This window comes from Spea bombifrons, chromosome 11, assembly GCF_027358695.1.
Source record: "Spea bombifrons isolate aSpeBom1 chromosome 11, aSpeBom1.2.pri, whole genome shotgun sequence".
Lineage (NCBI taxonomy): Eukaryota > Metazoa > Chordata > Amphibia > Anura > Pelobatidae > Spea > Spea bombifrons.
This window is the reverse complement of record NC_071097.1, coordinates 31,800,089-31,825,703: the sequence shown is the minus strand read 5'-3', so window position 1 is coordinate 31,825,703 and position 25,615 is coordinate 31,800,089. Positions and strand designations below refer to the sequence as shown.

Here is a 25,615-nt window from a genome sequence, read left to right as displayed (position 1 = left end):
AAAAAATTATTAAACAATATCTTATTATTAATAAGCACATTATTATTATTATTATTATTATTATTATTTTATTCAACAGAATTCTGTTGCTTGCACCTCTGGAAGAGACAATGGAGTTGATGAAATGTGGCGAAGAATTTGTTTGTGAGGGGTCAGTGGGGGGATTCTGCAGAATCTCTCCAAATGCATTTGCCCCTTTCTACCCCCACCCCCCCAACTAAATGCCCTGTGCTGGCTCTGCTGAACGCTATGTGCGGGGGTCTTTTTAGAACCCAATGTGCATCTGTAACGTCATCCCATTAATTTCAATCAGAAACATTTTCTTGCCACTGATTGGCTGCTTAAGCTGTCGATCGTTGACAGGAGAGCGCTTCCATTGATTTCGATGGAAGCACTTTCCTGCCACCGATTGACACCCCCTTAAACAGACGATCAGTGGCAAGAAATGTGGGGCCATGGAGGAAGAATGCAGATGAGAAGGTCTTTATTTTTTTAAAATATTTTTTATTTTGGAAGAAAGGGTATTAAAGAGCTCACTCAGGGTTAGGGTTACTCAGAGTACTTTAATGTGCACTCTTCTATAGCGAGCTGTAGGGGACATTAGACCGTCCCTTCACATTTTATAACATTACCCATAATCCCTATAGTGGGTCTCGACAGAACTACAGGAAATTCTGTGCACTGCTCCCCACTTCACCGAGAATAAAACGTATTTGGGTCGAAGCCACTGAAAGCCGAGCGTACCTTAATGATTACATTTTACAGCAGCCGATAAAACTCAATCTACAAACGCTTTCAGGGCTTGCAATCAACCTCTGGGTTAGAGGAGCTCGCAGATAATGCCGGATTGGATCCTGGAAGTCTTGATGAGAAGTTTTGTTCCTGTTATGGGTTGATTACCGGATCTAGAGATAGTTGATATCACAGCTTTGCTCAATGATTGCTATGTATAAAATGTACAAAAAAAAAAAAGAAATCTCCGGAAATCAAATTCTTATAGAATGTGTCCTACATAATAATTTACCTTCTAAGAAGGAAGGTGGGATGAGAGTGAGTGTCCACTCGTATGCGACACATTTCCTACTCGTTGCATATTATGTGGGACCTTTTTGGTTTTCTGGTACATTGGTCATCAAATTGTCACCATTAAAACATAATGACTTGGTCATGTAAGACAGTTAGGATGTTGAGGTTGGTGATGGATCAAGGCCAAACTGAGCCAGGGTTAAGTTAAGCTCAAGCCTTGGCTCCTGACGATGGACTGCTTCTCCGGGTCAGCACAGGAAATCTCCGGGGGCGGCGTTCCAACACACCCCACTCCCCACCCATTTAACCCCTTAACCAGTGACGTGTCAGCTAAAAACGTCCTCGATGTCAGGGGGACCCCCTGGAACCTCCCCATGGGGCGCTCCAGGTTGCCAGAGCCATAAAGTTCTCAGGTATGCTAATAGTTCTCTAAGTCTAGTTTTTTTTATATATATTTTAGCGTCTTTCATAGAATTACAAAATTATAGATATTAAGAACACATACAACAATGGTAGAACATTATGTAAAAAAAACCTGTAAATAGACAAACAGAATGCACGTTACAATATGAAAAATATAATAATCTTCCTATTATTTTTAATGTTACCATCTTTATATTATCTTCATTACTTATTTTTTTTCAGAATTGTAACTTCCGAAACAAGCGTTTTTTTTTTACCTCCAAGAAAACTCAACAAGAAAAGGTAAATTTGTAGATCAATTGCGGAAGAGGAGAAAATCTAGTTGAGTTGAGTCAGCTCTGTGAGTGCTAGCAACTGGTATCGGATTGAATTAAAAAGGTAACAAGATTATATAAAGTCATTTCCATACCTGAGCATTGGCTGCTTTGGAAATTGAGGTTGGTCACTAGTTGGACACTGCTGAGGTTTTTTTGTCACTTGCTTATAGATGTTCCTTGCAGTCACTCCGATCCATAACACCGTACATAGACTAGAGTAATGTAACAGGATTCCGACCTGAAATAAAAAGGAGAAGATGGCAGGCAACTGGGACAAAGGTTACAAACCCAAAGGGTGGTGGGGTTATGAAGTTATATGAGGTCAGGACTTCTTATTACCACTAGGAAAAGTGGCACCTTAACGTTCTCACTCAATATACAACCAAGGGGTGGTAAGCAAACAGCAACAGGGTGTCCCAACCTTTTTAGAACACGACATCGCCAGTTGACTTGTTAACCACTTGAAATGGGCTTTTTGTACAGACTGTGATTTTAGGATACATATGTAAATTTATAGATATAAAAAGGGGCAGATGTCTCATCAAATATCTAAAAACACCTGTAAAATGATTTACAATTACACAATAAATGCCATATTTTTCACAATACAAGATATTTTGTAAGAAAAAAATGGAGGTCTTTCTTCTTTTTAAACTGAATATTTTTTTGTGTCAACTCAAACTCAACTTCCGTTGGCTCCTTAATGAATTTTCTCCACGTTGACTTTTTTTAATATCAAAGTTGTTACTGGTCATGCCACTAACCCGGGTGGCATGGAAAGGAACAACAACTCATTTAGCTAATTGACCCCATTTATGAGCCAGTAAAGTGAAAACGGATGGGCCAGCGTGTTGGACTTCATCAAACGATAACCACTGTGGAAACGTTGCAGTATAGTAGACCCAATTAGTACTTAATCTTGACTTGTTGTCATTTATAAATCATAACAAACAGTTGATAAAACTGTACATAAAAAAGAGTCAATCTTGTGGGTACAGACAGACCCACTGAAACCTGAACATATATTTTTAACCCATTGGTGCTATTAGAAGTATTGGCCTCATTAACAGTTTTGATAAGTTTACTATCATCGATATGTTTTCATCACATGGAACAAAAGGCTCAGGAAGTTTTAGCCCCTTAAGGACAATGTACGGGGCTTTGTCATTAAGGGGTTAAGAAGTGTTTTCTGCTGCTGCGGACACATAGTTTGTGATCCAATCAACGGCCTCTCTTTGTGTCACATGACCACAGACTGAAATTAAGCAACCACAAGGAAAATATGGATAGACCAAAGCTTGACGTCCAACTAAAGAGTTATTTCCGTGTGGGGGTTGGTCATCCATGATGTACCCAACGCTATGTCCCCATCTTTTTCCAGAAGCATAGAACCTTTCTTCCTAACACTCTCAGCCAGCATCTTAATCAAGCCATGTGACTGACCAGCAACCTCTGCGGATGATCCGGACTCGACCAACTCATCCCCAACCAAGCAGTCCTCTCCTACTGCTTCCCCTCCCCCTCAACTGCTGACTAGATTGTAAGCTCCTTGGAGCAGGGCCCTCTTCTCCTTTTGTACAGGTTTGTCATTGTGTGTGATGTTATTAACTATTTGACTGAACCTTTTGTAACAGCGCTACGGAATATGCTGGCGCTATACAAATAAATGTAAATATTATTAAACAATACTGTATATTTTGTCTTAATTTTAATTATACATATTAAATTGTCTAAATAATGACATCTACTGTATTTTCCGTTCATACATATTTGGGTTTATTATTTGTCTTTTTCTTAAACTAGAATAAATTAAATTAATTTGTTATTTTAAATGTCAGAATAAGAGAAAGCAGAAGATGAAAACTCTGAATTTAGTTTTAAAATATACTACATATTTCTTTCAAAAAAAACATGTTTTATTAATATATTCACATCTCTAGGGGACTATTAGAGCTCACATGCCTGGGTTTTAATAAAATGGGTCTGGATTTATTGAACGGTGCAATTTAAATGCTAAAAAAAATGTGTATGCCTATGAAATGGAGATAAAACCGTCCTATGACCTCAACAATTACAAGAGACAAAACCGAGGAATCCTGACAGTCAGCCATGCCTTAAAGACGACTCGATGAGACAGGTCCAGATGCTTAGCAAGATTATTCTAGAGCCAAGTCTATGCTCCAATTAACCTTTCTTTAGTGCATGAAGTAGGTCATGTCTCATTACGTCCATCGGCATTAATACGAGCTAAAGGAGAAGGTTCCCCTTAAAATCTAAGGAGCACCTTCTTTAGAAGATATCTAGATTTATTTCTAGGCACCCAAGGGGTTAAGTGCTCAAATAAACACAGCAGCTATTAATCCTTTCGCATAACAATAAAATCCTGATGGCTGGTCCCGAATGTTCAGAAGAGAAGATGGTCTGAGTTGAGATGTTCCGCTAGGTTTGGCTGTGGGGTAATTGGTGAACTACGTATCTGTGGACTTACATCTTCCTAATGTCAAGGTCACTAAGGGGTTAAGTGTGTGTTGGATGGGTGCGTTATAGGCTGAAACAGGGGGAATCTAAGCAAATTGAGCTAAGTGCCCCTCCATCCATTGCCTGGAGGCTTCTCACCCAACAATCAGCTGCCATAACCCTCAGGACAAATCTAGACTTTCCATTAGGTTCTATGTTTCTTTGTTATGAAAGGAACTCGGTATTACGGACAGATTCATTCACTTTATCAAACAAAGATCTTATCAAGATTATTTGAAATCACTGATTATAGTAATTTGTAAATAATATCTGGTTGGAATGGGTCTGATGAAGGGGTCTTTGTACCCTAATGAGGAGAACTCTTCCTCTGCATGTCTTTCTGTATCTCCTATTCTAGTATTCTCATATAATTTAAGGACGCCTTTTATCAAGAAAGAGTAAGCAATATCAATACACACTATGTGGACAAAAGTATTGGGACACCTGACCATTACACCAACAGGGACTTTGATGACATCACATTCTAAATACATAGACATTAATGTTAAGTTGGTCCACCATTTGCAGCCATAACGGCCCCCGCTCTTCTGGGAAGGCTTTCCACAAGATTTTGGGGAGTTTCTGTAGGAATTTTTGCCTGTTCATCCAGTAGAGCGTTTATGAGGTCAGGCGCTGGTGTTGGGGTGAGAAGGCCTGGCTCGCAATCTCCGTTCCAGTTTATCCCGAAGGTGTTGAATGGGGTGGAGGTCGGGGCTCTGTGTTTGGCCGGTCAAATTCTTCCGCACCGAAATCATCCCACCATGTATTCATGGAGCTTGCTTTATGTGCTGAGACACAGTCATTCTGGAATAGAAAAGAGTCTTCCCTAAACTGTGTCCCCATACGTTTGTCCATATAGTGTATAAATAAATGTATATAGCTTGGAGGAGAGAGGAAAGAGAGGGATGTGATAATAAGATTAAAATATATAAATGGGATTAAACAAAGTAAAGGAGTGAAGGTTATTTATTGCAGACATGGTAGAGGGTAATACAGCGAGGGGATTAAACATGCACGGGATAGGCATACGGCTCCTGAATCTAAGATGAGAACAACAGCTGATTAAGGTTGCAGGTAAAAATGGGCAGACTAGGTCCAAATGGGTCTTATCCCCCATCAACTTCTATGTTTGCTTATATACTTTTTATCCATACATTTTTGTTTGTATTATTTCAGATTTATAAATCACGCATCTCTAGTTAGGTCATCCTAACCCAAAACGTCACAGTAGGAGGCAAACTTTGCCCATCGACATTTTCAGGTCAACACGGAGGAACCTGCACTGCAGACAGGACCAGGACTGTGGCGTTTGGCACGAGAAGCCATCACTTGCTCAAACCTTGCTATGCTTTCATACCTGTTATGAAGGCTATTAATGTAAAAATCAAAATATCACTGACGATAGGATGCCAACATTCGTGCTCAGAGGGTAATTGTTAGCTGTCGCTATGGAAACAGCAATTAGAATTTCATCCAACATGTACCTTTTTTTTTTTCATTTTACAAATTCATCCGACTGCATAAAATAAGGTTGTGTTTCATAAAATGTTTCCGTTTGGGAAATAAATAAGGATAATAAATCAGATTTCATTTTATTTGTAAACCGTAGATATTTATTCTGTAACTTTCAGCCACATCGCCTAATGTATAAGAAGAGAAACTGCGTACTATTAGGGTTTGTGCGCTGAACTGACAGAAAGCCAACGTGACAGGACGAGACCGTTCTTTACCTAAAGCGAGCGGACGGCTCAAAATAAATGTATTGTGTCATCCTGGTTTCGCTATAAATTTTTTAGCTCTAAGACGGATTTAAAGGACAAACAACGAATAGCAAAATGTGCTGAATTAACCATGAGCGCAGCGGAACGGAATGTTTTTGTCATTGTTTTACACCCAATGGAGGTTCTGCTAAACAAATGTATGATTTTCAACGTTCTATCAAGCCATGTCCTAGTTAGGTGGTCCTCCTGAAGGCCCAAAGGGACACGTTGATGGTGCCTTCTTCCATTGGTTATCTTGCCCATTATTTAATTATTTGCTAGGGTTTGGGTCTCTAGAAGATCTTGGGATCTTGGGAATCTGGTTCTGCCTTTGCCAGATGTCCTGACATACTGTAGGTCCAGGTATGGATAACCGAAACGAGGGGAGCATCCATACTGACTTTACATCAGATGTTCCTGATACTTATCACATCGGACCAACGTATTTGCATAAAAATGTATCCATTTTATGTCAATAACCCTTCTCATGGAGCGAACCTCAATTTTTACAACTAAATACTCACTGAACCCCGAAAATAGATATTTCTGGATAATTTTATGCAACAAAATATTTTTTTTTGGCGTCACGATTTGCCCCAGGACTGGACCAGATGTACGTCGGTCGTCACGGGACAACTGGCACGTCGGGGATGTTTCACTGAAATCCAACAAAATAATATCGTGGATTTAATCGCCTATAGGAATGTACATTCTGTAAAATCGCTGTTACTTGAAATGTCATCCATAAAAGGAACGCATGGTTTTCGTAAAAAAAAAAAAAAAAAGAACCACATATCCATAGCAACCACCCCAGTACATAGAAAAAGCAACAATTGCAAAGCGGAATGGAATATAATTTCCACTTTGCGCACTACCCAGCTGTTCTTTCCAAACAATTCCCTTTTCAGATAATATAATCTTTCATACACAGAGATAATCTTCTTTTTTTTTGTATAACTGGTATGTACAGAAAAACAACAACAGATACATATTGCTGTTTTCTGGGCAAAAAAAAGGCTGAAATGAATATTACAATAACTTGAGTTGTTTCCAAACTGTCGCATGGAATATGTTATAGAAAACAGCAATTTTGGACACCGCGGTGCGTTTCCGAGGACGCGTTAGAACATGCCCTCAATTCCAAAATCTACTTATTTTAAAAGCTCGACGCGATGGCATGGAATCGTTCTTTTGTTTGCTTCAACACAGTATTACGTACCCGGCAGAAGATGTATAAATAAAGATGGGTTTTTTTTCCAAAGGCTAGACATGACCCCCTTGGTCTTATTTTTCGTTGCTTGAAATAGGGTGAAAAGGGTTTTTTGCACGTCAAAAGTAATTTGTTTCTACACAGAAATCTTCCAATAAGGTTCTTTACATCACATCTATCACTGTCTGTCTTCTTCCTCTTCAACCAGCTTGTGGCCTTCTGACTCCTTTTTTTTTTTAGAAGGTCTTCACATAAGCACGGCCACGATCTACAGGTCCGCCTGCAAATTCTATATAATAAGTAGCATTGTTTGTGCCGTTGACCTATAGCGGTGAAATTATCATTATTTGTATTATGCCTGGTTTGGTTATTTTGATCGTATACTGCCCGTCCCGAGCTCGGCTCGTCAAACTACAAAAGGAATCTGTTCTTCTCGTTTCGACGTTGTCCTGGTTATTTCTTCTTGTCTGGAAGCTTGAAGATAATAGTAATGGGTTTCTGGTGAGAAAACACGCACTTTTATATCTAAAAAAATAAGTTTAAACCCTACCTGTGTGTTATACGCCGATAACTTTCTGTGCTGCACGATCTGCAGCCGCGTCTCCCGCACTTCCGGTTCCGGCGAGGGTGCGTGTTATACGCCGGTGCGTGTAATACGCCGGTAAGTACGGTACTCTAATTTATTACATGTTGGGCCACCTAATGTTGTGAGCTCCCCTCGTTACAACTGCCCCTAATTGCTTTCTGAGAGCTTCAAATTACCTTGAATGCTGATTGGGCTGAATTATTTTGGGGGTGTGGCTGCAACTAACATATGTGAATGTTCATGTTAGAGCGGTATACAAACGAGTTGGACCGGTGGACAACAGACTAATATTACGGAGTCTCTGAAGGGCCTATTTTCGACAATGACATTTTCCATCTTTACTGAAAAAAACTTTCTGTAGCCATTAAAATGAACAATATATATATATATATATTGATAGGATCATTGGTCAGAGATTTAAAGGTGTGTTATGTTTGTCATAAGCATATTATTAAAAGGGAGCCGTCTCTCATTGAAGAAATTCCCTTTTTGTAATTATTATATTGGTATATAATGTCCTGTTTTCACTTAAAGGAACAGTCATTCCCCATCTATTGAATTCCATCGGGCCCCCATATACACGTAATCTGCCGCTAGTGTTCCCCGACTGTCAGGCAAAAGCAGCTACTCAGAACAGCTGGAAAGTGCCTGAAAATCGAGACTGTCCTACTGATGCTAGGGCTCTCGGGAGGAATGTCTATCACAGAGAAAGAAAAAAAAACAAAAAGGGAGTATTCCTTCTCATTCACGAGAAGCTATATTTTAATAATAATGGAATTCCAGTCAAAATGAGCTCAGCCAAACTATAATTAAAGCAGGGAGCTATTAATGCATGAGGCCGCGACACATCTAATGCTGGTTTATGAACCCGCCAGACGCAGGGCAGGCTGAAAAGGACACCGAGGCCTAACCCCAGGGAAGGATACAGCAACTAATTACGCATAAAAAGATCTTTGACCCAGCCTTGGGCTCACCGTGTAGGATAGAAGGGCGTATCATATATATAAATATATATATATATCGTGAGAGGTCTGTTCCCTTTGCTTTATTACAATTACTACGAGTTTAGATGAAGGAGTTCTTCCGTGTTCTGGGACTATCAATGTGTGTTGTGTCCCCGAGGGGGTGTTTTTAAATGTCAGTGATATTGTGCCTGATAATAAATATTTATGGATTTACACTATTTGACATTTCCTTGTTTTGTATTTAATGATTAGTATGATGTGCAAAACAACTCTAGGAACTTCCCAGGGTACAGCCAGTGGCGTATTTGCCTCACTCAGGGCAGTGCCGCCTTCCTTTAATGCTGGGTGTTAGGATATGATGTCATATGCTGGCGATCCACCTTTTGCGCATGTGCGGCCCTGGGCTAGGAAACTGTGGAGGACTGTGCTGTTATGCGGTAGAGGAGCTGACGTCACCCCCCCATGGACCTGCCGCTCTAAGCATAGTCGACTAAGACAGAATACACCACTGGGGAGAGCTGTTCCCTCTTCTGGGTGAGCGGATCATTATCATACCTGGGTACTTTATAACATTCCTTGCGGGATGCGGACCTGGAAGTTCTGCTGATGTTAGTGGGCATTACTAGTGATGTCGTGGGACACGGTGCTGTTTCAGGGGGAAATGAGTGGGGAGTTTCAAAACGCCGCTCCCGAATCAAAGATTTTTTTCCGGTGAGTTAGAGAAGCAGCGCTTCTCCCGAAGTGCCCGGGCAAAACCCGGAGACTTGCCAAGTATGATCATTTTGGGTGGCCCTAGCTGTACATTTTGGGCAGGCTTAGCATAAGCACAGGGACAGGTTAACCCTACAATGCCTTTAGTGGGCATGGGGGAAGTGAGCAGGTTCTATCTGCCAACAGTAGAATGTTTGCAACAAGACCTCAGATACTTATAAAACCCGAAAACTCCAGCCAAGTCAAACTGCGCTGCTTTTAATAACGCCAATGGAAAGTTATTATTGGTATTCCATTTATCAGCCACAAACATTTGTCTTGTGTGACCATTAATTATCCTACAAAGAGATTTCCTAGCGCAGTTGTGAGAATTCCAAGACATGCGGTCACTCTACATCCGTCATCAAACATTAGGATGCCGATGAACACGGCAATCCCAACGTATGAGCGGCTTACCGGAAACACAGACAACATGGTAACATTCGGTGATTTTCAAGCAGGTTGGGAATAATACTCACGGATTGACATATTATTGGATAATTTGTTCTGTTGATTCCTCCAGCAAACACGGCAAAAGTTAGCGCTGTATGAAAACAGAAATTGAGCAGCATATGCCATCCTTTTCTGCTGATCCGAATAGCGCTGCAACGGAAACAGAAACAGATTAAGAGTGGGCTATCAGCACATGTTAATATAAAAGCACACATAATGATAAAAAACCGCTCATGCATTCGCCTCGGTATGAGTGCTACTTCTAGAGACCTTGATTTCTGATAATCTGTGCTCAGCTTCTAATAAATTCTATTAACTGACTTCCAGAACAGCTCTAAAGGACATTGTTCATTTTTATTATAGAAATATGTTTTGTTTATGTTATTTTTTTATTTCACGTACAAGATTGGGAATGTGCGTGACGGTTAACCCCTTAATGACAAAGCCCGTACACGTACGGGCTCAAAGTGCATTGTTTTCAATGGGTTTAGGGACCGCCCATTGTCCTTAAGGGGTTAAAAGGTGTTACAATAATATATACAAGGCTAGAGGTAATAAAATGCATAAAATAATGAATCTGCGCAGCACCGCGGAGTAGGTTTCAGCCGACTCGTCAAGAGTAGAGAAGTGAGAGGCGGCTCGATCTCTTCCGCTTTAGTATTTTGGCCCCAGCGTAAACCCCACAGGGACACCAATGACATCTCGTCCAATAGGAGACCTGAATCCGTCTTTGTGGTTCAATGAGGGTGACACACCTTGGCTCGTGCCACGTCAAGAGGCTGGCTCGCCAATATAGAAAGCCATGGGCAAGATTTGGCAAGGTTGAAACATTTGGTCTCCGGGGTGGAATAAAAGTCAATAAACCCTTCGACAAGGATATTGACATATTGGAGGGAGTTCACAGGAGGGCTAGTTATACGGTAATTAGTTTGCAGAATAACAGTTATCAGGAAAAGACTATGGAGTCTCAACATGCGCAGCTTGGAGGAAAGATCTATTTAAATACTTTAACAAAGTACAGGAGGGAAGTTTATTTCAAAGGAGCAGAACTATTAGACGAGGCCATAATATAAAACTACAGGGTCAGAGGTTTAGATGTAAAGTAGGGAAGTTTGACTTTAACAAGAAACAGCCTCCCATCAGAAGTGGTAGAGAATAGTACAGCGAGCGAAATTCTGATTCTAAGACCAAATACTGATTAAGGACCTAGATCAGGAAAAACGGGCAGACTAATGCCTCTTATCTGCCGTTAACTCCTATATCCCTACATCACCAGCAACCACATATCGCTTAACCTTTTTAGAACAGGGTGTTGTACATAAACCACATTTAGTTTTTACTTTAAGGTGAAACTTTTCTTACAAGCCCCAATACAATATTGCAGCTACCTGATGCTATAACCCAGTGACAAGGGATTCTCGTTCCTCAGTGTCACTTTTCTCTCTCTTCCTCTCTTGGACCAAGGGGTCTCTCCGTGTTCACTTTAGAATGACCGGAAAGTACGACTTATTAGTGACGCTAAACCGAATGTTAACATCGGAACACTCAGCAAAGTGTAGCAAAGCAGCCTCTGCTGTGTAAAAAGTAAGCGGACAGAGGGTCTTTCAATAAGTTGGAGTAAATTCAATACAAACAGCACAGAATAACAGAACATAAAATGTGAGGACTAGAAACAAGGCACAAAATATCCTACAGAAGTGTGCTGTCTAGAAAACTATGAGCAAGGAGTGGAGCAAGGGTGGACTCAAAGAGATCTCCCAAGGGTGAAATCACAACTTCTTACTCACTTATGCCTAAGACAGGCTATCCGTTCTTGATAGAGTTGTTCTCAAATCTTTTTTTTATGTGATTCCACCCTTCAGGGAACTCTTGGGGTCCACCAAATGGGAGTCAAGACATGGACCTCCTTGCTCACTTGTGCCTAAAGGAATACCAACCGCACTCTACCGACGAAAGCTATGGTGGCTGAAGAAATATGTCTGGGGTGATTGGTTTCCTTGTGTGGGGGAAATTTGTCTCGCATTTTGGGAGTGGACTGCAGGCAGGATCAGACTGATGTCAATTACTCTTCCTACCTAATGGCGCAAGCGAACTTAAACTTGAGAGGCTCCCAAGTGAGGAGACACCATAGGATGGGTTATTAAGCGGCTTTCTCTTCTCGATAGAGTTGCTCGAACCATTTTGTTTGTGACTTCACCCGGCCAGACCAAGCATGAACAGGTGCAAGCATACATATCAACAAAGCGAAGAGCCAGAAGAGTCCTGTCTACCAGGCTCCTGGGACTTGGCAAGCCCTGTCGTAAAGTCCGAGACTGGGAAACCCTAGTCTTTGAGACCCAAATTACGTCTTGACAAAAAGAGACATGGCTGACACAATATATAAAATACAAATCACATTTTTTTCCAATAACACTTTTTGCCGTGGAATCCTGTGTTGATAAAACATCTCAGCAGTGTCAAGCGAAAGTCTAGCCCATGTATTATAAGCACTACGCCGTCTTTCAACGCATTTCACCTGAATGCCGCGTTTATGCGAAATTCTATTTATCTTTTCTGTGACAAAAAAAACAAATTGCTGTTTCCTTACAGTTCTGACTCACGCACTGAAAATTGACTCATTGCGTCTATTGTTACACAACAGAAAATAATTATGAGAACTGGCATTTTGTATCAGCAAAGCAGATTTTTCATTATTTTCTTGGAGAAAATATGTCTTGAGAGAAGAAAAAAAAAACAGGAAAGACAAGAAAAACATTATTGCATCTTTTATGGCGAAGGGTTTTATGAAATAGGTGTCTATAATGGAAAAGTTTTTCTCTAAAATAATATTTTTCATGATACGATGTGACAAAAGAGGACCTAAGGGGAAGTGCAAGGGGATGGCTAAAAAAAATGCGCTAACCTTTTTACCCCCTTGCAGGACCAGGGAAAGGGGCACTCTCACCCCACCATTGATATGTATAGTGTAGGGGACTGCTCCCTCTCTCCGATAATGTGGGTGCCGTGCGGTCGGATACCTTAGTGTATGACAGATGTAATGACGCTGTGATGCCTGTTTGTTCCCAGCCACATATCTGTTTTGGACGCTTCCATAGATGCGTCAGTATATTTCTCTTGCAGCCAATCCTTCATCTTGGGAATTGCTGCATTTTGACAACCTCGGAATTTCTGATGACTGGTTACTTGATCTCCTCTCTATCTTGGCAGTTTCAGGAAAGGGCATGCGAGTTACTCTAGATCTCCCATTGTATACGCAGGATTTTTGTATATTGTGGCTGAGGAAAAGCTCCTGGACTGACAGGAAAGGGGGCATGATGTCTGACACCTGCCAACACAGTCAGGACCCCCGTCCTGCCCATATAGAAAGTGGGAATCAAGGGCCCATTGGGAAGATTTTCTGATCTGATAGAGCGGACTCTTGGAATAAAACTTCTTTACTATAAAAAATCATGATTGCCTGGGGCGGTCGATGTTTCGGTTCATTAGATAAAAAAAACTTTGATGTTTCATGGGTACTTTCTATTTCTAATAACCACAAAATATATAGATTCTCCATGTAGTGTGTGGTCAGTACAGCTGACAATCAGGTGGTCAGGACTTCTCAGGCCAAACTGGGACTGTTGGTAACTATGTAACATGGTAAAAAAATATATTTTGACACTGGGAACAAAATGGAAAAAGTTGAAACTTCAGCCGTTATATAGTGTCAAAGGAACTCATCAGAATACCCCCCATGCATTTGCCCTGATTCCCCACCCCCAGTTTACAAAGTATTTTAATGGGCGTTCTTCATTGGTGGGGCAGTTTGGGATAATCTCATTATGGCTGCCCACAAAAACATAAATATAAGGGTTTGGGTTATATAAACTGCCCATTTCTGACACCGTATCACGCAATGTAGTGTGATGGCGGACGTGATTTACCTTCCCCCTCTCTCAGATGCTTAAAGGTTTGTTTATGCTATCGTCGACAGCCAAGGGGGCTAAAAATGGGAAAAACAAGATAATTTTCATTTTAGGTGCAATCAGCTAACATGCATATTCTAATGTAGTCAAATGTTATATGTCAGACTGTCTGATTTAAATTGGTGTGGGGGGGGGAAAAGCAGTTAATCAAGCTGAATGTTCTACTAAAAAGTTGTACTTCGTAATTACGCAATCAGGACTTAAATAGTTAAATACAAAAAGAAAAACGTAACTAGAAAAAGCAGATTCAATAAAATCATGAAAAAAGAAACTATAAATAACTATACTTATTTTAATGCTTTATACCATGCAATTGTTGGCATAGTTTCTAATCTCTTGGAATAGTTCCGCAAAAGGGCCGAGTCACAGCGGACCCTATGGGAACAGCCTCTCTCCGTCCATCCAATAGGGGGATAGGGTGTGCGGGGGTCTGCGGCGGCCTTTTTTTTGGAAACGCTCAGAGAGGCTTGATTAACGGAGCTGATACCAGGGAGATGCGGACGAAGAAAGAAGACAGAAGAACAAGAAGATGCAAGAGAAGAAGCAGAGTACGCGGGAAGGTAGGGAGACACTGACAGAGGGCACGAGAGAGCGTAAGAGTGTGAGTAAGAATGTGAGAGAGCGCAAAAGAGAGTGTGAGTAAGAGTAAGTGGGAAGAAAGATACATTTTCGGAGCTCTCTGTATCGTTTGGGGTTCCTCTTCATTTGTGTACCTTCGTACGGATTAACGAAATTGCCAATTTTTGTTAAAATTTGCATAAATGCAGAAGTCGAAATAATAAAACAATACCCACTGGGAAAAAGTAGCTTATTCCAGAGGAAACGCTTTCACCGTCTCCTCCTCAGACAGAAGTCTATGACAGTTAACTTCAACATTTGTTCGGAATTGCTAATTAAGGCTGACACTATTTCCCCCGTAAAAACTAAGCGGAATCTGGTAACAAAGTATTTAATTAATACTATAGCAAGGAATTGGCATATTTGGGTCTAGAAGAAGACAGCTCTGGCCAATAGTCCAGCAATCGCACCTTACGAGATACTATGATCAGCGCTGGTGAAAATTTCAAAATGCGGAAATTACCAGTGAAACCTCACACTTCCGCTTGTTTCCATGGTAACGTCTATGGGACGAGGGCGTAAGTGCCAGCGGGCGAAAGCTTTCGCCATCTTTGTGTTGTCATGTGTGCTCACATGTGTGCCCCGAAATGATTGGTGGGGCCAGCTGTACATAGGGTTAAGGAGCCCATAAATCATTTGTAAATCCTCAATATTATCTTAACTACTTGTTTTGGGGATTTTCAAGATTATTCTTGCCCATGAAGAACTCTCTCCCTTCGTTTAGTTGCTGATTGCTGTCGATTGGTTCAGGCAGCCTTTTTAGGATAAGGGGAATGGAGAGAACTTCCGGACAGGTTGATTAAGCTGAATGAACATGCCTGACGTGTCCGATTCTGCCGTAGACCTCAGCTTCCTAGAAGTTAAAAAAAATAATCAAATATCTCCAAAACAATTACTCTGACTGAAAAACAAGTGTAAGCGATGGGTGGTTTTGCCAAATGGATGTATTTACGGGAAAAGGTTTGACGGTGACAGTTACCCTTTAAGTGAGTCTGCTGGCTAAGGATGACTGAGTGACTGAACGGCGATCAAAAGGTACAAAAAAAACACAAAATCGTAACTTAATGGTTGCTTAGCAACAAGGAAGCGAGTGATGGAAAGCTCATCCGCCCTCAATATGGCATTTGTGGTTTACGATCAAAGATAATTATAAAGCTTGCCTCTTCTGTACACCTATGTCTGCTACGAGACGCTCAGAGGCAGATTGAAACGTGGGATGAAGGAGCGGAAGGCATGTTTACTTAAAGAGTTAAAGGGCCAAACAATGTACACAAATAAATAAATAGAGGTAAACAGGTATAAAGGCTTTTACATGTTTCCTGCTCGGAGCTCTTTAACTCTTTCAGAAGAAACAAACGCCTCCCGAAGTAAATACCGTATTTGCTCGATTATAAGATGACCCTGACTATATGCCACTGTGCCCCTTGATATGCCTTTTAACCCTCTAAATGCCACTGTGCCCCATGATATGCCTTTTAACCCTATATGCCACTGTGCCCCATGATATGCCTTTTGACCTCCTATGTGCCACTCTGCCTCCAGAAATGCCTTATACCCCTATATGCCATTCTGGCATTTAGGGGGTTAAAAGGCATATTATGGAGCAGAGTGGCATATAGGGAGCTATAAGGCATTTTAGGAGGCAGAGTGGCATTAAGGGGGTTAAAAGGCATTTCATAGAGCAGCGCTGCGGGGGATCTGGATCTTAGTCTCATAGTCAGACCTTTAATGGATGAACTTGCCCACTCATGAAAGTCAACTCAGCTGTCCCCTTGACCAAGTGAGTTTCTCTTGACTTGTAACTAAAGTCGACGTGAAAATCAGAGGAAGAAGTCTACAAACTCTAATCGACTTCTGGGGTGGGGTTGAGTTGACCCAAAACTTTTAGTAAATCAAACATAGTGAGCAATTCGTCCGCCATGCAAACGCCCAACGCAACTACCAACCTAACGCCGAGTACAGCTCAAGTCAAGACCTGAACTTTCAGACAGCACCCAGCTGAATGCAGTAGAATACTGGTTTTTAGCACGTCGATGTGTTCCCATTTGGGTTTGACTGTCAAATGCAGTTGAGTTCGGTATGTAGAGATACCTTCATAATAATGGACAATGTGGACTTTAGCATACCAACACCTGCCTGCTTTGGTGCACCAATCAATTCCTTGGCCTGTGTGACCCACCGCCACTTACGGCTTTTGACTAGATGCTTAACAAACGTATGAGGACCTGAGATCCAAGGTGACGAAAGTCTGTCTGTCTGATCCCACCATTGTTTTTATGTCTAAGGATAGTACATGAGATGACCTTATTCTGCTTTATGTGCTAGCGGATTTGGTTTATTTTCTAACAAAGTCAATAATAAATGATCTATTTGATTTTGGGTTGATGATGTCATATCCATATATTTCAACTCTACAATGTAAAATATCTCCCCACAGAGAACAGGCTCTAGTAATAAAGTGGTAAATGTGCTGAATATGGAGCAGTTCCACTGACCGTTACTTATTATTTTATGTACAAAATTCTCTAGCTTCATAAATACGCCACAAAATTTTCAGTGAGTATAAATGCAAAGCCGAGGACTTTCACCTCTTGATGGGGTAAAAATTGATGATGTAACAGTTAATGATGAAGCAACTTATATAACTACTTATTAATCATGATAAATCATGATTTTGTTCGTAAAGGTTTTTTTTGACGCTCTATTCATCAAAAAAAAATGTCCATATTTCAGTTTTAGCAGAAACAAACCAAAAAATCATAGTTTCCTGAACGCAGCCGTTAAAGTTTTATTTAGGCTGAAAAAAAAAGGCAACACGAACCCAAGACGATGAAAATATTGTTTCGTGATAAAAAATTCAGTATGCTTTTAAATTGTCAACAATCATCAGACGCTAGGAATAGAAAACAACGAGCATCTCTTGTGATAATGTATCTCCGCGCAGCGGCGTAGCGGCGTCAGACACTGAAGACTAGCAGCGGGCCGGGTCCTTACCATTGTTCCTTGCGCGGAAGCAACGCTGCAATTTAACAGACAATTCTAGAAAATGGCATAATTACACATGTGAAAGTAATGTTAAAAAAAGGCTCCCTACCTGTGATGCACAATGTAGGTGATGATAGAAGCAAACAGACACAACAACATCACAGCGGTGCAGGCATAAACCACGGGGTGCAGGAACTCCCCCGGGTACTGCTGCAGGGACAGAACCGTCTTCAAATCCTGCCAAAGAAAGTAAAACATCATTATGGATCCATCATCGCTTCCGCGGATTCAATTTGCAGAAACATGTCGGTTTAAGGTTGGGGGGGGGGCTTTGTCTTAAAACCGTATTCTACTTCATTTTGTGGTTTTGTAACGAGAACGGATGTATCTGTAACAATTTATCCACTGCGTTTATCTGTTACATGATGCAAAAAAAATAAAATACATATACGCTACTGTTCAAAAGTTTGAAAGAAAAGCTAATGTTGTCTAATAAAATAACATGAAATGAATCAGAAATCCAGCGCAGGCGGGGTTAATGTTGTAAACATCTATTGTAGCCGGAAACAGCCGATTTTTTATGGAATCTCTTCATAGGCGTACAGAGGCCTTTATCACTCCCATCACTCCTGTGCTCCAATGGAACTTTATCACTCCCATCACTCCTGTGTTCCAATGGCCCTTTATCACTCCCATCACTCCTGTGTTCCAATGGCCCTTTATCACTCCCATCACTCCTGTGTTCCAACGGCCCTTTATCACTCCCATCACTCCTGTGCTCCAATGGAACTTTATCACTCCCATCACTCCTGTGTTCCAATGGACCTTTATCACTCCCATCACTCCTGTGTTCCAACGGCCCTTTATCACTCCCATCACTCCTGTGTTCCAATGGAACTTTATCACTCCCATCACTCCTGTGTTCCAATGGCCCTTTATCACTCCCATCACTCCTGTGTTCCAATGGCACGTTGCGTTCGCTGATCCAAGTTTAAGTTTAAAAGGCTAATTGATGGTTAGAAAACCCTGTTGCAATTATGTTACAGCCAGAAATGTCACTTTGATCAGTAGTGTGTATCTGAATCGTTATAGTGAAAGAAAGCCGGGGGATAGTCAGTAACATTTCCTGGTGGCATATAGGGTAACATTTAAATATCTGTGGAGTTTTAAAGGGAAAGCATAATGTCCCGTAACGCCCCAACCAACAAAGGAATCAAAGCAATTTAATACGCATTATTCACCTGTTGGAAAAACCAACCCTATTGTAAAACCAATATGGCGCCACAGCTGCCGTTCACCTCCTGCTCCTCTTAATGCTGCAGTTTTGGCTACATGAAGCAACCAGTCACTGGCAGGGAAGCCCTTCGGTTTAAGTCGATGGGAACGATTTCTGCAAATGCGAGCGGAGGGTCTCGTTAAGACTCCCTGGAAATCTCACACAAGCCAGCGCCGGCTGCCTATGATTAAGCACCATCGTTGGGCGTGAAACGTGTAAGGCCAGCCGAATGTGGTAAATAAATTGTGGGGGTAGTGAAACAACTCAAACCCATAGAGGACATTCCGACGAATCGCTCTGTTCATTTACACTCAAAACACCCTCTGCCAGATGTTAGCTATACATAGTCACCAACAATCCCACTGTGACCTGAACAGTCCTAACTAGGGCAAATTGCAGACTCCAAAGCATGGCGTGGCATGCAAATCCACAGCTGTCAGAGCAACTCTAACTTTTCCCACTTTAATAGTGTCCCGTACTAAAAGAAATCAGAACAATTCAAAAAATTAACTTGGGGTTCATTCAAAAAGAGGGAGAGTTAGCAGGAGAGTTACAGCTTCAACTGCTTGGCTTGACTTGACTTCCTACAGGAGGAGCTTGGATGGTCCTGTGTGATGTATACTTAAATCAATGAGATTCATCCATTGAATTATACATTATTCAGGACCAGCTCAGCCCCTCTTGCTGGAGAAACCTGCCAGTGTTGGCCCTTCGTGATGAATAGTGACGTGAGAGGGTTAAAACCGCAACTCTAAGGACAACATCCACCAAAGCTGTGAGCCATATGCATGATGAAGACCAAACCTAGAGGTCATCCATCAGAATGTCTTCACACAGTACAGGCCACTAATCGTGTCACCCACTTATTTTATCAGGCAAGGAAAATAGGCAGAAATACGATCAATATTAAAAAAAAAAAAAGAACGATTGTCACAAGAGAGACCCAGCAGTTAGACAAAGCTTAATTAAAATAACTCCGTAAGGCCAATAGGCTGATATTAAGTGACAGTAACACCAGTCTGTTCAAAGAATATTTTAGACAAGGTTAATTAAATATTACGCTTGACACTTCTTGTGATCTGAAATGTCCTTAACCAGAGCCTTGGGTGTATTTTAAGTCAGGTTTGTCTAATAGAATCGCAAGTAAAAATCTATTATGATGGATGATCGGATGTTACGTACCGCACCCGTTGTTTGCCGATATTGGTAACGGAGGAGACTGTTAATTGGTGCATACAGGGCCCCTGTTCATGTTTTCTTTGGTTGGTCGGCCAGGAGGCCATAACGTGTGTATTTATTACTCCGTAACAGGGCAGGTAAAAACGTCACAAGGAAAATGTGTTATTTTGAACATGGGTTTCCAGACATTATTAGCATTGACATAAAGCATCCGCTCAGTGTGTTGCTTGAGCAGGGAAAGTCACCCTAAATATCACATGACTGATAATAATGGCGGCCTCCAGGTCTGCAGATAATAGGAGTTTATTAGAGCAAAATGAAATAAAACCATGTTTTTGTCAATGCCGACTGACTTTACTGTATACAGTGCTGGGGGTTGTTACTGTATACAGCCCTGGGGGGTTGTTACCGTATACAGCCCTGGGGGAGATCTGAGATATGTGAAAGCATTAGCACACTGGGGAACCTAATTGCCCCGTAGAGCCATATGCCACCAGTTTTGTGGCAGGGGGACTCCCAGTCCTGGGGCTGTCATCCTAGTTCTTTAGTGACCTTCAAGACTATTTGTAGAAAAGAAACTTGAGCAATGTTGGCCCTTGCAGGTACCCTGACAGTAATGATAAGATCCTCCACAGAATATTCCAATTTAGAACTATGCCATTCGAATTCCAACTGTCACAATTCTATATGGAAATGACGGTAGGCATGAAATAATATTATTATTATATAATAAATTCCAAAAAAGTCACTACATCTTCATCCTCGGGAATACCTTCCTAACACCTGTTACCAGCACTTCATAACCAGAAACTTGGCAGGTGACCGCAGCTTCAATGAACACGCAAGCCTTAGAGAATCAACGTGTCTGGTCCTGTGACCCCCACATGGGTTTTCAATCTTTCAGGCCAGTGGAAAAACATAAAATGCTCTCATTCACCCGCGAACTCTGTTGAGATGGCTTCCTCCCAATTCTTGAACCCAACTGAGCAACTTAAATGAACACGCTGAACATTCGGCATGTGCATGTTTCCCACCAACCGCTACGAAAGAGATAATGCAAGGTGCCAATTTTACACATCCAATAAAAAGTAAACCAGTGCTATGTTGAAGAACATCTCCCAAAAGCTGATGTAACTTGATGTCTCTTTCTATGTTGACCAAATGAAAGGTATTAACTTCCGCTAAAACAAATAAAGCAAAAGAAAAGGTGTAGACACAATATTACCCTGAACAGAAGATAAGACTAAGGACCTAATAAGGCTTGTTAAATCAGGAAAATAACAGGTAGACTAGATGAACCGATTGGTTCTAATTTGTCGTTCAATGTTCTTAAGATTCTATGATCCTCTATGAAAATATTTCTTGGTCGCTTTACTTTTAATATGAAATAAATCTCAATGTATCTTTACTTTAATTTTACTAAATATTTATTTGTATAAGTTGTTTTTTTTTTTTTTTAAATAGACCACAGAAAATACATTTTTTTCCCCAGAATGTTTTCAGAAAACTTTTATCCTCATTAAGATACTACTTCAAAAGATAAACGTAAAAAGTTTAAGGAGTCATCTTCGGTGTGAAATCAGCTAATGGATAGAGCTCATTTTGAAGATTAAAACATATGCCAAAGTCGAGGAGAATTTTAAGGTCCGTGAACGTTTCTGCTATAAGCATATAAATCTTAGTTTGTGGATACTACCGAGAAAAGAAACAGACACAGAAGATCCTTGGCTTTATTTATATATATATATATATATATATATATATAATCATCACCTTTGCCTCTATATCCACTTTATACATGGATCCCTTGAAAATAATTGCCGCTGTACAGGACAGCCTTTAGACAAAACTCGGGAAGAGGTGCAACAGCCAGATCATGGACAGCTGTTTCGTCCTTCATGGGACTCGTCAGCATGAGATTGTGATACTGGCTTAGGTGATAATTGTTAACCTTATTTGCATGCGCCTACCCAGAATCCCTTGTGGTTGTGGCAGCACCATGAGATTTCTGAGGGAAAAACAAGCCTTCTGGCTTGTCTGGTGTCTGTAGATGAGTGTTTAATAATACTTCTACTACCCTTAAATTTAAATGGAAGGGTTTCCATCACCTTTTACCCACCATAACTTATGTAAAGGTATTTCTTAGCTACTCCAAGCCTCAACTGTTCAGCTAGTATCACAACCTAATGCTGATGAGTCCCATGAAGGGTGAAAAAGATGTCCGTGAGAATTGATCTGGCTATTGTATCTCTTCCTGAGTTTTGTGTGAAGGCTGTGTTGTACAGCGGGCAATTACTTTCAGGGGGTCCATGTATAAAGTGGATATAGAGGCAAAAGGTGACCATTGTTAACCTTGTTTGCATGTGCTTACCCAGAATACCTTGCAGTTGTGGCAGCGCCATGAGATTTCTGGCTTGTCTGGTGTCTGTAGATGAGTGTTTAATAATACTTCTACTACCCTATATATATATTATACAGTGCTCTCCCTCCATGAGTAAGTGGTAGAGCTATATACAGTGGAGTATCTACTGTATAAAGCATTAAAGTGACTCGATATTTTGTGTTAAGGTTTTTCTGCAGAAGAAACACGGTCAGTTTCCTATTCTTCTTTGATAAAATATTGTAATAGGAATTGAGCTATACCGTTTATGTATTTACCATAAAGCATCGTGAACTGAATACTCCCGGATAAAAGTGCCACATTGCCCTGAATGAATAATAATGCATAAGTGTATGACTATGCTGTTATCCTACGTCTGAACCATCGATCAGGAAATTGTCAACCTGAAGAATAACTATATGTCTCTGGAACAAACATATACAATCGGTGACAGCGTATCTGCCGAGCGTTATAAACAACCAAGGGATCTTCAACAAAGGAATACAGTTTCAACAAAGGTGAAACATGGCGGAAGTTAAAGTCCACAAATTAACCCCTTAAGGACCCATTGAAAACAATGCATTTTGAGCCCGTACATGTACGGGCATTGTCGTTAAGGGGTTAAAAATCTCATCAGGCCCACTTCTAACTGAACATCAACAAGTAGCTGTTACAAATCTGCTGCCTTAAAAAAAACACTTATACTATAATACAAAATACTATATATATTTCTGTATTTTTAGAAATATAAGTGCAAATTCTACTTAAAAGCTGGCGAGTTATTCTCCCGCGTTTCTCATTTCTGCAAGTGAAATTTGTTAGCATGATATATTCATACAGTAATTATTTTTCCTTGCCATCTTCTAATAAAAAAAAAGACCGAGCTTGGCTTTCTATTTAATATGGTTACTTTACTACGTGACCTATCAAATCATGCCTAAAACAACATGCCCGTCACCTAATGGCTTAACGCTGATGAACACGGCGTCTCCGTAGTTCAGTGTTTAGGGCCGCGGCGTTATTGATTTGCTTAGCATGCAATTACAATATGTAAATGTGTGCGCCGTTAAAAACCGAGGCATTCCCTTCATTACATTAAACATTAAAAGCACCGAAGCAGATCACAATTTTGTGCAAATATCCTTCTGAGCGGTAAAAGCAATTGATCATATTCATTGATTATTGATCGCCAACTCTTCTCAGCTAAGATGACTTTAAAGCGGAAATATATATATATATATATATATATAAACACATCACACATATGCATACACACATACATACACACACCTAGATCTGATCTACTATTGTGGTAAGTTCAGTTATGGTTCTACTCAGATGTAGAATCCCCCCCCACACCCCTTTCCTCTTCATACAAGCTTTTTATTAGAATTCTTATCATGCCCTTTCTTATCATTAATATTCAGGTAGGGAATGAATGCTTCACAACATGAAATTACTTCAATGCCAGTCCTTGTGAGAGGATCATAATACTTAAAATCAGTAACACTGGGCTGGATGTAATCCCGGATATAGACCTCTCACGTCTATTCTTTTTTCCATTGCAGTCTACGGGTAGATCGCCGTTTAACTGAATTGAATTTAGCTCGATTCAAAAGATGGACCAACCCTATGAGTAGTTTTTCCACCCCTGTCTTTTTACCCATTGTGAGAGCATCAAAGGGAAATGATGACGGTAGAAACGTTACTATGTAAAAGGTAACATTTTACCCCATACCTCCTTAGTGTGCCATTTTTTGCTCCGCAGTCCTGATTCTTATGATTTCTTGCCGGGGTGTAAATGGAGGTTCCACGTGGCCACCTCACGAAGCTGTATCACGAGGTGGCTTTTTGGCTAAGGTAGGCGGCCAGCCCTGCCCACCCCCAACGTCAGCTCTGTCCCTACCCACCTGTAGCCACATACCCCCAACAGAGGTGTCCTGATTTGGACACCTGAAATCTTGGAGGCAGTTACTCCATGGCTGGATGTACATTAAAGATCCATCACAAGCCCATACTTGCCATTCGGCATATGGGACAAATGCCCCCCTGGAGACTCTGGGTCAAAGCAGGTTACATTACCTGTTTTACCTGTTTCCAACCATGTTCCACTGATTTTAACCAAACCGAGGGGTATTCCCTTTCTATTTATGTGCTATCCATTGTACGAAGCCATATTAATGATTTTGTTTTGTTGACACGTGGTAGCACCAGTGGCCTGGAAGGCAAACAGGGCACTCCTGGCGAGGTGGCGCGCCTCAGTTCACTGCAAATTATGGTTAGCGAACAAACCTCTTAATCCAGAGCAGCTGGACTGATTGTAACATGAAAGATTAGTTTGAATGATAATATGTAGCCCCGCCAGACGGAAGCTGAAGCACCCAGAAACAAGTCCTTTGATTATTTGGTAATCCCCCCCCCCATGTCTCTCTTATATTGAAGGTATAAATCTAATCTCATGACAGCACAATGACTTCTCCACGGCTGCATAAAAGATTATTGATCCGAGGTGGCACATTGGAAATCACCATTCATTTCCTTCTTAACTTGATGACCTTAGTCTTGGCGGCAGTTACCCCCGTGATACGAAACAAAAAGCAAATGCACCTAGAAGTACGGTACGGAAAATACGTGGCTGGTTAATGCACAGGAGATGTACGTCTACGATCCAATAAACGTATCTTAAAATAAGAACGAGCCCTTTTCTCATCACCTTGAAGCTAATCTTCTACGCAAATGAAAGAGACGGTGACATTTAAATTCACTCCACACCGACAGCTTAAAAGAAAACATATATATTATAATAGTGGGAGATTGTCTTTAATCAGCTGTAACGTTGCAAGCCGCCAGTTTAGTTACACATGAATACTCCTTCAAAAGCAAATGTCAGATCTTGCTTCAATACAGCCATTTTATTTGCATAGTCTCATTATATTCAGACTTTCGAAATGGTTGTTTTTTTAACAATTACAATGTCAGCACTTAGCATTTTTCATCCTTTTTTCGTTACAGGCTGGAAATCAGCTTTAACTTCTTGCACATTAGCAATGAAGAATAACTCCTAACGTTCTTAGCCAAACGGACCTTGTAGTCCATCGTAGCTCCTAGGGGTTTACGTAACACAAGAATTCCACTAGAAACATCTGGTGAACTCTTTTAAAACGGGGGTCCACCGTCATGCAGTGTATGGTGGATGTTGACGGCC

The 25,615-nt window shown here is 40.9% G+C and overlaps 1 protein-coding gene across 2 annotated transcripts in view; it reads right to left on the bottom strand.

Moving 5' to 3' along the window:
- ADGRA1 (adhesion G protein-coupled receptor A1) overlaps nucleotides 1–25,615 on the bottom strand; it is a 162,817-nt gene that overhangs the window by 7,193 nt on the left and 130,009 nt on the right. For both annotated transcript variants that reach the window (XM_053449886.1, XM_053449887.1), the window contains 3 exons: nucleotides 17,685–17,812; nucleotides 10,034–10,157; nucleotides 1,859–2,004 (listed from right to left, as the gene is read on the bottom strand). In XM_053449886.1, the coding sequence (XP_053305861.1) occupies nucleotides 1,859–2,004; nucleotides 10,034–10,157; nucleotides 17,685–17,812 (398 nt within the window). The remainder of the gene's footprint in view (nucleotides 1–1,858; nucleotides 2,005–10,033; nucleotides 10,158–17,684; nucleotides 17,813–25,615) is intronic.